Source organism: Cyrtonyx montezumae, unplaced genomic scaffold, assembly GCF_038088225.1.
Source record: "Cyrtonyx montezumae isolate F1298 unplaced genomic scaffold, pur_monq_1.0 scaffold_7, whole genome shotgun sequence".
Taxonomy (NCBI): Eukaryota; Metazoa; Chordata; class Aves; order Galliformes; family Odontophoridae; genus Cyrtonyx; species Cyrtonyx montezumae.
The window spans coordinates 18,181,740-18,193,393 of NW_027072078.1; the positions used below are offsets into that span (position 1 = coordinate 18,181,740).

Consider the following 11,654-nt stretch of genomic DNA (forward strand, 5'->3'; position numbering starts at 1 on the left):
CACATGGTATTTTTCTAAGTTTAATTGAATTGCACATTAATGATTAATCACCAACACAGGTCTTTAGCAAATAAAACCTTTACCCTCAATTTTCAAATCTCCAGGAACACCAGCATATCAGCCTCTGGTCAGTAGCTTAACTGATAGAAATAGTGTACAAGAGGCACAGCAACGTCAGTTGCCACTTCACCATTCTGAGCACACTCATTGTACATTCAAATTAATTGTCTGTAGCATCTATTAGTGACCTGTTTCTTCTAATGAGTGAAATAATTATCCTTTTAAGTTGCAAAGCACATCGAGGACAAAATAAATGCAATTATATATTAATTTTAACATTTTCCCTAATAAATGATTCAGTTATTTGGAACAGGCATTAAAATGCAAGTATTAAGATATAAGTATGGATTTGTTTGAATAGTAATGGGGAACTGTTTAGTTTTGATTTTCCCTGTAATTTCATACCTTTAAAATAGCTTGTGTTTGGTCTCTACGCAGTTGAATAGTCAGTTGATTAGATGTGGTTAAATACTGCAATTGTGATTTTTGAAATATGTTGCAATAGCTGGGCTTTGTTATTATTTGGTTTGATTTCTTGTGTTCAGAAGCTTGTGAGATTCAGCAATTCCTGAATATGGCCATGACCAAACTTCATGGAATAGATTATTAAAACTTAGTAAATACATTCTGTAAGGTACATGTATAACATAAATGTTCTGAAAGACCAGTGGTTTTATTTTTTCCTTTTCAAATTCTCTAGAAACCTTTATGTTGGTGAAGTCAACATGAAAAACAGATTCTCATTTAAATAAGAAAACAAACAACAAATGTTTTATTGGATGAGTAGAATTACCCAGGTTTGTAGCTGAACATTGCTTGGATGCAGATATTACAGATGTATCACTTTTGGGCACAGAGGTTCACAAGTCTTATCTACAAACTCAGAAATGTCAGGTAAGTAGGAGAAGTGTTTTCTGGAGGGAATTTAAGCAGTCTAGTAACTGGTAAAGCGGAGATGCCAACTGTTTTTGAGAGGATTAAGTGTTATTTCCATAGAGTTGATATTGGTTATATTACTAAATGTTGATTGGAACTGCAGGGACTGAACTCCTACTAGCTACTGGAGCTGGAAACATCATGTAAAACAACATGTCAGATAAACAGCTCGGGGCATAGGAGAGAAACAGCCAAAAGAACTTTGCATCCCATCCAGCTCCGTACCGTGTCCTGGGGTACTTCGCTAGCAGGGCATGTTCCATGCATTTTATGACCTTAGAAATATCAGAGTTGCCCAGTCTTTTCACTGATGATCTTTGAGCTTTTTTATCTACAAAGAAGAAAACAAACTGGAAATATTTATGCAACATTCTGTGTGAGAGGATTCTTTTCATTTGCAGGTTTTCCTACAGATTCTGTAGATTTGTAATGAGGGTTGCCTTAAACTGCCAGCTCAGGTACTGCAAATGGTGTAGCTACAGCAGAGCAGAGACAAGTGCTACAGAATACCAAAGAAACAGGTAAACAGAAAACTCCCTGGCCCATATTGTGTGCTGGATCTTTTCTACTGTAATTGCAGCAGAACATCTTAGCTATCATTAAGCCATAAATATGATGCACAATCAAATTAGATATTCTGCCTCTTAAGTACGTAGGAAATAAGATGGTAGGAGGGAATCACATCACTGATTTCCCAGGGGAACTAATAGAACTGGCCTAATCTACCATATACAGGACAAACAGCAATGAGTTCCTAACTAAAGCTTATGAAATCCTGCATTCACAGAATCATATAGTAGTTTAGATCAGAAGGGATCTACAGAGATCATCTTGTCCAAAGCCCTTCTCAAGCTGGGCTACCTAAAGCAGGTTGCCCATAATCATGTCCAGGTGGCTTTGGAAGATTTTCCAAAGCCAACTTTCCAAGACTTTCCAAGGAGGGAGATTCCACAAGCAATCCAGGTGACTTGTTCCAGCACTCAAAACAACTATTTCCCGATGTTCAGACAGAACCTCTTGTGTTCTGGTTTGTCCTGTCTTGTCCTGTCACTGGGCACCACTGAATAGTCAGGCTTCCATCATCTTTGTACTCCCCCTTCAGGTATTTAGAGTCATCAGTGATATCCTTCCCTGAGCCTTCATACAGTCCTTTTCCTACTTACATTCAGAAAAGTATTTTTCTCCATAGGAATCTCTGATCTCATTAGGCAATCTGTTCCAAAGTCTTAAGAGGTCTTTCTCCACGATGCCCCAGTTAACTTTCGCATTAAAGAAACTGTGCTCAACAATGCTTACTTTCACTCCAAAGTGCTGAATATCTCTCCTAGAAGAAAAAAACAGAAAACAACACAACCAACCAACGAAACAAAAGAACAACAACCCAGAAAGCTGTCCCCGTGCATCCGATAATGGCATAGCCATTAAACACAAGTAAGTTGAAAGTCTGTCACATTAATTAGTATTTGAGACTTTCTTGTCTTCAAATGTTAGAATAATTTTATGAGATGTTCAAATAAGCATCACAGTGCTGTACCTATCACTGTAAAAGTGCAGCAGGCAATTAACAATTAAACAAAGCAAAATCAGGTAGATTTGCAGCTTTTCTGCATGGTCTATTTTGGACTGGTGTCTAACTACGCTTGTATCATGTCAGCTTCCAGGAGAGACAGTTTGTGAAGGTGCTTGGTAAAAAGTCAAAGTGAACAAAAATTTCTGATTGGATTAGGACTTAATTTTGCACGTCAGCGTGAAATGGCTATGGTTAAATGATTAAGTGTTAGTGCAGTAAGGGTATGCTTTCTGGTAGCATGGTTTCCTCTATGAAATTTTAATTGCAGTGCACCACCCTCAGAATGAAAATTGTCACTCTTCTGTCAGACAGATTTAAACTCAGGCAGCTGGATTTCAAAGCATACAAAGAAGTCAACTGTGTGTACACTAGCGACTAATTTTCATCACGTTGCTTTGGGACGTATGCTTCTCTGTATAAGCATTCATAATTGTTTGCAACCGACATTTATAGACCTTGTGAAGACTTGGCTTGTTGGTCTGTTCTTCAGCAAACCCAAGGCAGTACATCACAATTAGTGTCAGTGAAGGCTGCTCAGCTTAATTTTCTGAAGTTGTGAGTAACTTTGATAATCTGATTGCTGCTTGTAATCACCCAGCTCGGACTTGCTGTGGAGCATTAGAGCAAAATGAAACAGGTTGTAAACTGGTAACACAGGAGATCAGGAGTTTGGCATAAAATCCTTCATAATTCTGTTGTAAGCATACAGAAGTGCTTTACCTTGCTGGAGAAGTTTTATATAGCTATTTTTTAGTATTGTTTTTGCGTAGAGGAATTATGTGTAAGGGGCATTAATTATAAAACTTAATTAAATGAGAGGAAAAAGTACTCTGTTACTGAACCTACGTGCAGATAATTGTCTCAGCTCACCATTGCTCTGCAAAAATACTGGCATTAAGTTTAATGGTACCGAAGGTCTTGAACCAATAGTAGGGGAAAGGGAACTGAAGTGCCAACTCTGCACAAATACCTTTAGCAGTGCATATGTTGAAAACTCATTTTCTCTAATTGCTGGATGAACATACTTGGTGAATTAATAGACTTTAGGGTGGAGAATGTAATAACGCTATGATAAGACATTAGTAGGCCACATGCAAGGTGACTGTTCAGTTCATGGACTTGGAATGAACTCCCCAGAAAGAGAGCTGTAAAATGAAGTCATTTTGTTTTTTGGGGGGTTGGTTTTACAACTTATTTGACAGGAACAATCTACCTGCAGAAATGGTGGGCAGGGTAAAAAGCAACCACTGCTCTTTGAGAGCATATAAAGGCAACTCAGGGCCTTTGAGTTGGGACCAGCAGAAAAGGGTATACACTGAAGAGTTCAGTGTCTGAGAATCAGACCCCTGCTATGAAGTCAGATGTATTCTCCAAGGTACCTGGCCTTGCAGGATGGAAGATGCCTAGCACACCTGTGCTTTGATTGTGGCCTCTGAATAACCTGCAGAAGGGCCTTAGCAGCTCTTTCAGAGCTCAGGGATCTGAGAGTGCTTATCAGAACCACAATGCCAGGCTGCTAATAATTACTTTGATTGCATGCTGCTAAATGTATTATAGCTATATGCTGCTGTTTGTGAGGGACATATTCTGCCAAATGTAAACAACCATAGCTGACATAATTGTATCTGAACTCCTGTGCTTAATATCATGCTTATACATCTTACAGTCAATATAATCATTTGAAATCACTGTGTATCTATATGCTACACGTAGTTAGTTTCTTTCCTCCTGGTTAGCAATATTGAATGAGACATAAAATTGCTTATAATTTCAATATTATCAGAAGGGAATTCAGACAGGCTCCAGCTGAAAGTACATGCACATATGCTTTTGTAATCCTTGCAGGGCAAGTGCAACATGTCTAAGGTCCTCATGCTTTATGTAGCTATGTCTGGTAATTTGGTACATACCAAACAGCATGTGAACCTTAAGTAAAACGTGTCCAGGAATTTGTAAGCGTCTGACCTGGACAGGCTATACTGGTGATTTCCTTGTATGTGTGCAGTGGATTCATGTGTTCTGTAGCCATGTGCCAGCCATAGGCAAATGTTTTCCAGTGCAGTTTCCTGGTAGCTCTGTTCTTTGCACTGGAGTAAACCCAAAACAAGTGACCGTCACCCTTTTTATTTCCTTTTGCTTCTTAGGCAAGATAAACAGAGACATAACGGAAGAGGCAAACATACAGGCATTATCCCCTCTCCACGTTTGGAATCTGTTCTTGGATTCATGCATGTGTTTCTAACTACTCACCGTAACGTGTCAGAGAAAGATTCCATGCCCCATTTGGACAAGTTGTAGCCACCGTCTACAAATGTCATGAAGCCTTTAGCATTGATTAGATTGACTACTCTTCCCTCAGCTTTTTTCAGAAGTGGTAGAAGTTTGAGCGTGATTTCAATCAATCCCAGTAGATTAACACTCAGTGCCGAGTGGAAGTCATCAATGGTCAGCCAGTCATTGGGTGCTGCTGCACGTGTTGTTCCTTCAGCAGTGTTCACCAAGCCAAAAAGCCCTAGGAAGATTCCAAAATCATTTATTTCTGTATGTGGCAATATCTTACCGTAGGGTTTCATGTGTAGCATTGGCAGCAAAACACACTTGGCAAAAGCCTCAGAGGGATGAAGTCTGTAGGGCCTGCTTGTAGATGTCTACTCTGTGCTGAAGATCCTAGGTAATTATTCTAAAAGAAGCTAGGAAAGTTATTTCAGTTGGAGAAATGGGCTGCCTTAGTGGCCTTTATTACCTACTCAGGTATTTGGGTTCCTAATGTGCACTTATCTTCTTGGGAAGAATAAACAGTCTGTAAAAACGGAAAGGTTGATTTTCCTGAGTTGGGGTCTAAAGGTCTAAACTAAACATAAAGAATTAGTCAGTGCTTTTAAAAATATTAGCTTAACCCTGTGTATTGATAGTACTGCTTTACTACCTTATAAATTACTTAGAAGAGCTTTAGATAAATAGTGACGTTTCTGGAAGGACAGCCTGTGCCTGGAGGGAGAGGCCGAAGGTTCAGCACTGCTTCTGTAAAGAGTTTCTCAAAAGGACGTGACAGCAGTGGTTACCCTGACCAGGAACATGCCTCTTTCTACAGCCTGGAGACAGACACATGTGCAGGATCAGCCTCTCTGAGAAGGTAAGCTCTAATATTTATTTTGTCTTTGCTCTCATTCTTCGCATTCAGCGATGGTCTGAAACTTTGCATGATGAAGGAAGAAAGTCCCCTTGAGGTAGATGATCCTGTTCTAGCTACAAAGCTGATTAGCATACTGAATATTTGATACAACTGTGTAGTACAGATGGTAGTTGCAGTGCCTTGATCCCATGTGGCTGCTGCTAACAATGCCTAGTCTGAGTTGTTGGTACCAAGAAAGAAACATAAATGTTGTCACCGATCAATGTATTTACCAACCCTAACCTTTAAGCAACGCTTAAGCCATTCCTTTTCAATTCAGCTTATAGGTGTCCAAGGACAAACTCTTCTTTGTTCTAGACAAGTACTCTGAGGTGAGTGAGAGGTATTAAGAGCTGCCTACATAACAACTCTAAGAAAACTGGCTGAAAAGGCAAGAATTTAGATGTTAGAATCATTCCAGTTGTTACTGGGTGCATTGCAAAAATTAGACTCATTCAGCCATGAAAAAAAAACCTCTTCTGGTTACTGTAGGAGCCCTGCACCAGCCATTTTTAATTACCTGGGCTGGGTTTATTTTCTCTCTCCCTGCTGGGACTTTTCTACTACACCAAAGAACCTGAGAAACACATCAGGGAATGATCTGATTTGAACAATTGTATTTCTAGGCACCCTGCTGGCAAAATAGCCCAAAAGCATTGCTGGAGGAAATTTCTCTGAACTGAGAAGTAGCAGAACTGAAGAGTGAATGTGTTTCATCAGTAAGAGGAAAAACTCATCTGTAGATAGCAGAGAGGCTCCAGAACTCTTAGCTAGACCAGATTTGATTGTACTGAATTATTTTTCTGGGAGCTGACGTTTCCACTTACCCTTGCCTGTTGTTTCCTCTGTCACAAATACCACAGCCCTGGAGATGCTGCTGGAGTCAGCCAAATCCAGATTCACTGTCTTCAGGGAGAGTGAGGAGCAGGACCGTAGTTCTTGGCCTTCTTGTTCAGTGACACATGCAGCAATTACACAAAATCCCCTTTTGTCAAGCCACTTGGCCAGTGCATTTCCAAGTCTGGTCTCACAGCCTGTTATGAAGACATACTTTCCACTCAGGTTTCTAACTTTGTGGCGGTCTCTGATGAGCCAGTAAATGATGAGTGAAAGTATGGAAGCCGGAATCACTATGTGCAGTGAGTCTGAAAATGACAGCTATTAGGGAATTGTGGGTTAGTGTGATCTGGAAATGTAACGAAGTAAGCATGCTTGGTCAATCCCCCAGCTTCCTTACACTCAGTTTCCACAAGGGGCTTTGTTTTCTGATTGCACTCCATCCATCCAGTAAGTTAAAGGAGTGCAGGGGTGGAGCTTTTGGACAATGTGATTGGGATCCATGACTAATGAATAACTTGGCAAAACCTCCTGACCTCCTTTTCAACAGTTTTTCACTGTTTTCAAGTTTAACTTGCCTATCTTCCTAGTCAGCCCCATCTTTTCAGGATATTTCAGACTGAAAGAAATGACTGCATGATTTCTCACAGTAGTGTCTGATGGTGACTTTTTTATAGGGTGGAAACTGGCAATTAGTTATGCTAATTCTGGAAAGAGGGATTCTTCTGGGAAGAAGGATAATTCTCTTGGACCATCTGTATGATACCACACAGTCTGCTCTTCTAATATATAGCATGGAAGCAGAGAGAGGCCAGGAATGACCAGAGAAGTCCAAGCTGTAGTGGTGGGTCCTCTGACTAATTTGTTCTGTGGTTTGTGCTGTGTCATAGTAAGCCACATGCTCTCCACTCCTTAAACAAGAGAGACCTCATGACAATGTCTGAGTTTTCTCTCTCCTTCCTCATTGCCTGTCTAGCACTGATACAGAGTGAAGTAAGATAACCTTACATGGGAACTTTATTTGCATCAGTAAATGGGGAGGGGGGTGTTCATGGTGATGCCCTCAAAAAAAACTGAGGGTATACAAAGTTCCCTAAGAAAGGGGTGAGGGTACTGTTTACGTATTATAAAGGTTTTTTAATAAGTGTAGCATGCAGTTCTCGACATCTAAAAGTTTTCATATTGGTTTGCTGTCTTTGTATTTTTTCCTTTGTGCAATAATTTAAAGTATTTAATTAAACTCATATTTATGGGGAAGCTGGCCAGCATTTTCTGGATGTCTTGCTAAAGACAAACTGTTTTACAAGTACTGAACAGTCACTTACGCTCTAGCGGTCTACATATGTGTCCAGGTGCAGACAAGTGATTATATTCAAAGAATGAAAATGTAATTGTATTTAAATGATTAATGGGTATGTTAAAATGAAGAAATTCATGATTATTGTAAAATCCTGGAAGTACTTGAAGAGAAAGCAAGATTTTATTTTTTATGTTCTGTAACTCATAGCTCTCTGAAGTTAAGAGTTTGGCTGATTTTTATGTTAAATCCATGCTACCTTAAAGTACTAATGGTAAAGGAATACTTGGTTGCTACAGTGGTGTTCTCATTCTTCTGGTGTTCTTGTCCTACTGAGTTAGTGCAGTGATTTAGATTTATTTCAATCAAATTATCATCTAATCAGGTAAAAGTGGACAAAGTCTCAGAACCTGATAGAGACTGAATATTGGACTCACTAAATAATGACATCAGTCACATAGCTGATGCATGATGAGTAATGACATTACATTTAATGATTTTACTTTAAATAGTTGGATGCTTTGGTAGCCATGATTATGGGCCTCTGAGCTATGGGTTATCTCTTTCTGATATGAAAACATTAAGCAAATATATGCAGATAAAAGTCTGCTCCTTCTGCTGCTGCTGTCTGCAGGAGGAAGGCTCCCATTTAAGTGTTTGGGTATTAAATTGGTTTCTGGGCTGCTCTGGTTATTTTAGCAGCCCATCTCCCTGTACTGTTAATGCCAACAGAATTGGCCCTCTAATTCAGGTACTACTCCTGGATACTTGTGGTTGGTTGGTTGGTTGGTTTCCTGTGGATGTCTCTAAAATCTGACAAGGACCACATCTCTCCTGAATGTGTGCACTTTGGAACCTTCTTTGTAATGTTTCACTGAGCTGGTGACAGTTGTTTTATGAAAGGACTCAAAATGTGCCCTGAAAAAAGCATAATTAAAAGAAAAAGCTTAGGCTAATTCAGGTTCAGTGCTGTAGAATGAAATCTGGAAGCAAGATGTAGCAGCATCTGATCACAGATGCACCCAATCCATTTGCAATGTTGTGCCAGGCAGTGACTGCTGATTAAGAACAGGAGATGGACTAGAAGCAGAGAGAGAAGCTGCTACCAGCAGACTCCTGTAACCCTAAGTCAGTAAGTCAAACATCTACACAGCAGGTTAGTGCTGTAAAATGAGCTAATTATAAATTTAGGGAAAATATTAATTTAATTGGAAACAGGAGCTGTAAATAACATGCTGTAAATAGGAAATAATGGGCTAAGAGCTTGCACTACTGGAAAGCAGGTTCACTTTGCAAAGGGGTCTGTGGAGACATCTGGCCAGGCCATCTTGGCTACACATTGACTCCTTTGCGACAAATGCCTGGGACTGCTCTGGTTAGCATAAGCCCCTGAGTTCTGCTAGCAGTAGCTGGCAGAGAAGAGCTGTAATGCTGAGGCAGCAGTGCTGTGTGCTGTATGTGGAACCTCCCCATCAGTGCTGGGCTTTGTGCATGGCTGCACCAGATGGCTCCCCACAAGCTCCCAGTGCTGCCTTTGCAAAAACACATGGAAGTCTGCTGCTGGGCACCGTGGTGGGCTTCTCTCTGCTGGAACCTTTTGCTGGAATTTATTCTGTTAGATGATGTCATATCTCCTAAACGGAGTCTGGGATCAGAATCAGAGGAAATTTCAGTTAAAGTTTTCTTCAGAGAAAATTGTCTGTTTCTGTGAATGTGAAATGTTGCACGAAATAGTTCTTGTCTGATAATTGTGGAGCACTAAAAAGCTGCTTCTCTGTCGGCAGCATGTCAATTTTGAAGTAGCTCTTGTAGTGGCAAATAGTGTCCTTCTAGGGAAAATGTCAGCATGATATTTCAAGAGTTTTGATATACTTCCAGAAATACTGAATTTTGATTACGAGTGCAGCCAGTAAATACCTAAAGGCAAGTTGTACCTTCCATTAAAACGCTGATAATTTCCCTGTCAAATTGAGAACTGGAATAGAGCTTGGGTTTTTTGTACACACACAAGTGCCATTATAAAAGCATTTGGTTTTAAAGAAAAGCAATGTGACTACACTGAGAGACCTTTAAGGTACTTAGATGACTGCAAATGGCAGCATCCCTCTGCTTCTCTGCAGAGGGGAAGCTGAAGCACCCTACTTCAGGGAATGTGACTGTTCTGCTCTCACAGCAGGAGATGCTGGCAGTTGTGCCAGGGAACCTCAGGCTGGAGGAAGTTTGGGGTCTGGATACACTTTAGATTCTTTCCTTCTGTAATATGCTCGCACTGCAAACCCTGCAGATGTCAGTGTCCTGTGATGGGGTGGCTTGGCCCACCATGCACACTGAGGAAGAGCTGGCAAAGGAAACGCACCTACTCTGTTCTTCAGGAGCAGCCCCTGTGGAACATATGGGGAAGGTTCAGCTGTCAGGCAGCCTGCCAGGGCACTGCCTGACAGCCCTCCAGTTCAGTACAAACTTTAATGATCAGTAACCCTACTGGTGTTATGAACTGCCTGGTTTTCAATTAACAATCTGAGCATGAGCTCGGGCACAAATGCATCACACCTCCCACTCTCACATGAGCTATTTATGCACGCGCAGGGCTTTGCACTTGTGTTTCATGGGAAAGGGCTGCTTTACTATTGGCTGTGTAAATAGGACAGTGACAGTTCAAGGGTCAGCAGATAACTTAAGATCTTCCTTAATCTGCCAGCTTAAAAGAAATACATCTTCAAACTCTCCTGAGTGTTTTGCAGGGAGATGAAGGCAGTTTGGTTAAAATGAGGGCCGATTTCTCAGCCTAAGCATATCTTCGCTTGTCGTGCTAGCAGTTCAGATTTTTTTCCATGCTGTTAGTAAGGAACACAGAGCAAATAGAGCCTTGTAAACTCTTAGGTGACCCAACCAGTAATTAATAATAAAGGAGCTGAGACAGATTCCAGATGTTCTAAAGAACATTACTGAGTTAGCATTTTATTCAGACAGTGTGCTTAGATAAGCAACAATCAGTTAAAATCCTTTCTGGAAAGGAAGAGACTACATGTTCTCTTATCTGTGCTCTCAAAAACAAGTGCTTAATTTGCCCTCTTAAGCATTCTGCAAATGCATATAGCTCTGCACACCGCAATGTTAGACATGATTTCTGCTCTTGTTCTGGTACTCACATTCTGGGGAGACATCCGCAGGCTCACTGTGTGCCTCCAGGTGCTCATGAGTGGCCTTCGACAGTTATTTTGGTGTCAGAACGTAGAAACTTCTTGAGACAAACTCGTCAGCTTATGCACCAATGCTTGCACAATGCTAGTTTTCAGAAAAACCTTTAAGTTCTTTGTAGTGGTGACAAGCACAGTTCCTCTCTTCACGACTGATGACTTGTGGTGCTTCTATCTTAGGGAATTAGTTGGTATTAATCCTCCACCTAAGCTCCATCACAGCCTATCCTACCTTTGCTGCATAATAGCTTTGGTGGCTATATTTAGTCATCTGTAGAGCCTAAGGAGCTGCTAAGACTCGTTAGGGAGTACTTACCTACTCTGCTGGGAAGGAGCAAGCTGTGCACTGTGTTGAATTGGGCAGGAATCTTTCCAGTGATTTAATTGGGCTTTTTTGATACCTCTATCTATACTCCTGCGCATGGACGAGCTGTTATCAATAGGACTTGGTCTTTTTGGGACAAAGATTGAGGAAAATAGAACCTTATGTTTGACAAGTCCCAGGGACAAAATTATTTGTTCTAGTCCAAGGGCAGCTTTATGGTATTTGAAACAAATCAGTTGTCTGGGTAACTAAGCAACGTT

The 11,654-nt window shown here is 40.7% G+C and overlaps 2 protein-coding genes across 2 annotated transcripts in view; one reads left to right on the forward strand and one right to left on the reverse strand.

Moving 5' to 3' along the window:
• Positions 1-1,076: 1,076 nt before the first annotated feature.
• LOC136057911 (retinol dehydrogenase 7-like) lies at positions 1,077-11,036 on the reverse strand. Its single transcript, XM_065750973.1, has 5 exons — positions 11,022-11,036; positions 6,566-6,896; positions 4,817-5,078; positions 2,160-2,320; positions 1,077-1,327 (listed from the first exon to the last, which is right to left on the reverse strand). The coding sequence occupies exons 1-5, from the start codon at positions 11,034-11,036 to the stop codon at positions 1,077-1,079; spliced, it is 1,020 nt and encodes a 339-aa protein (XP_065607045.1).
• Positions 1,935-11,654, forward strand: part of ABCB11 (ATP binding cassette subfamily B member 11) — a 63,654-nt gene continuing 53,934 nt past the window's right edge. Inside the window, exon 1 of the mRNA XM_065750955.1 lies at positions 1,935-2,427. The gene's annotated coding sequence lies outside the window, so the exon portion shown is untranslated. The remainder of the gene's footprint in view (positions 2,428-11,654) is intronic.

What these genes read in the sequence shown, in the direction of transcription:
- LOC136057911 (XM_065750973.1), bottom strand. An exon ending in AGAGGAAACAACAGGCAAGG is followed by an intron (nt 5,079 to 6,565) that starts GTAAGTGGAAAC and finishes GAATCTTCCTAG; the next exon opens with GGCTTTTTGGCTTGGTGAAC. An exon ending in TCTTTCTCTGACACGTTACG is followed by an intron (nt 2,321 to 4,816) that starts GTGAGTAGTTAG and finishes TTTTTCTTCTAG; the next exon opens with GAGAGATATTCAGCACTTTG.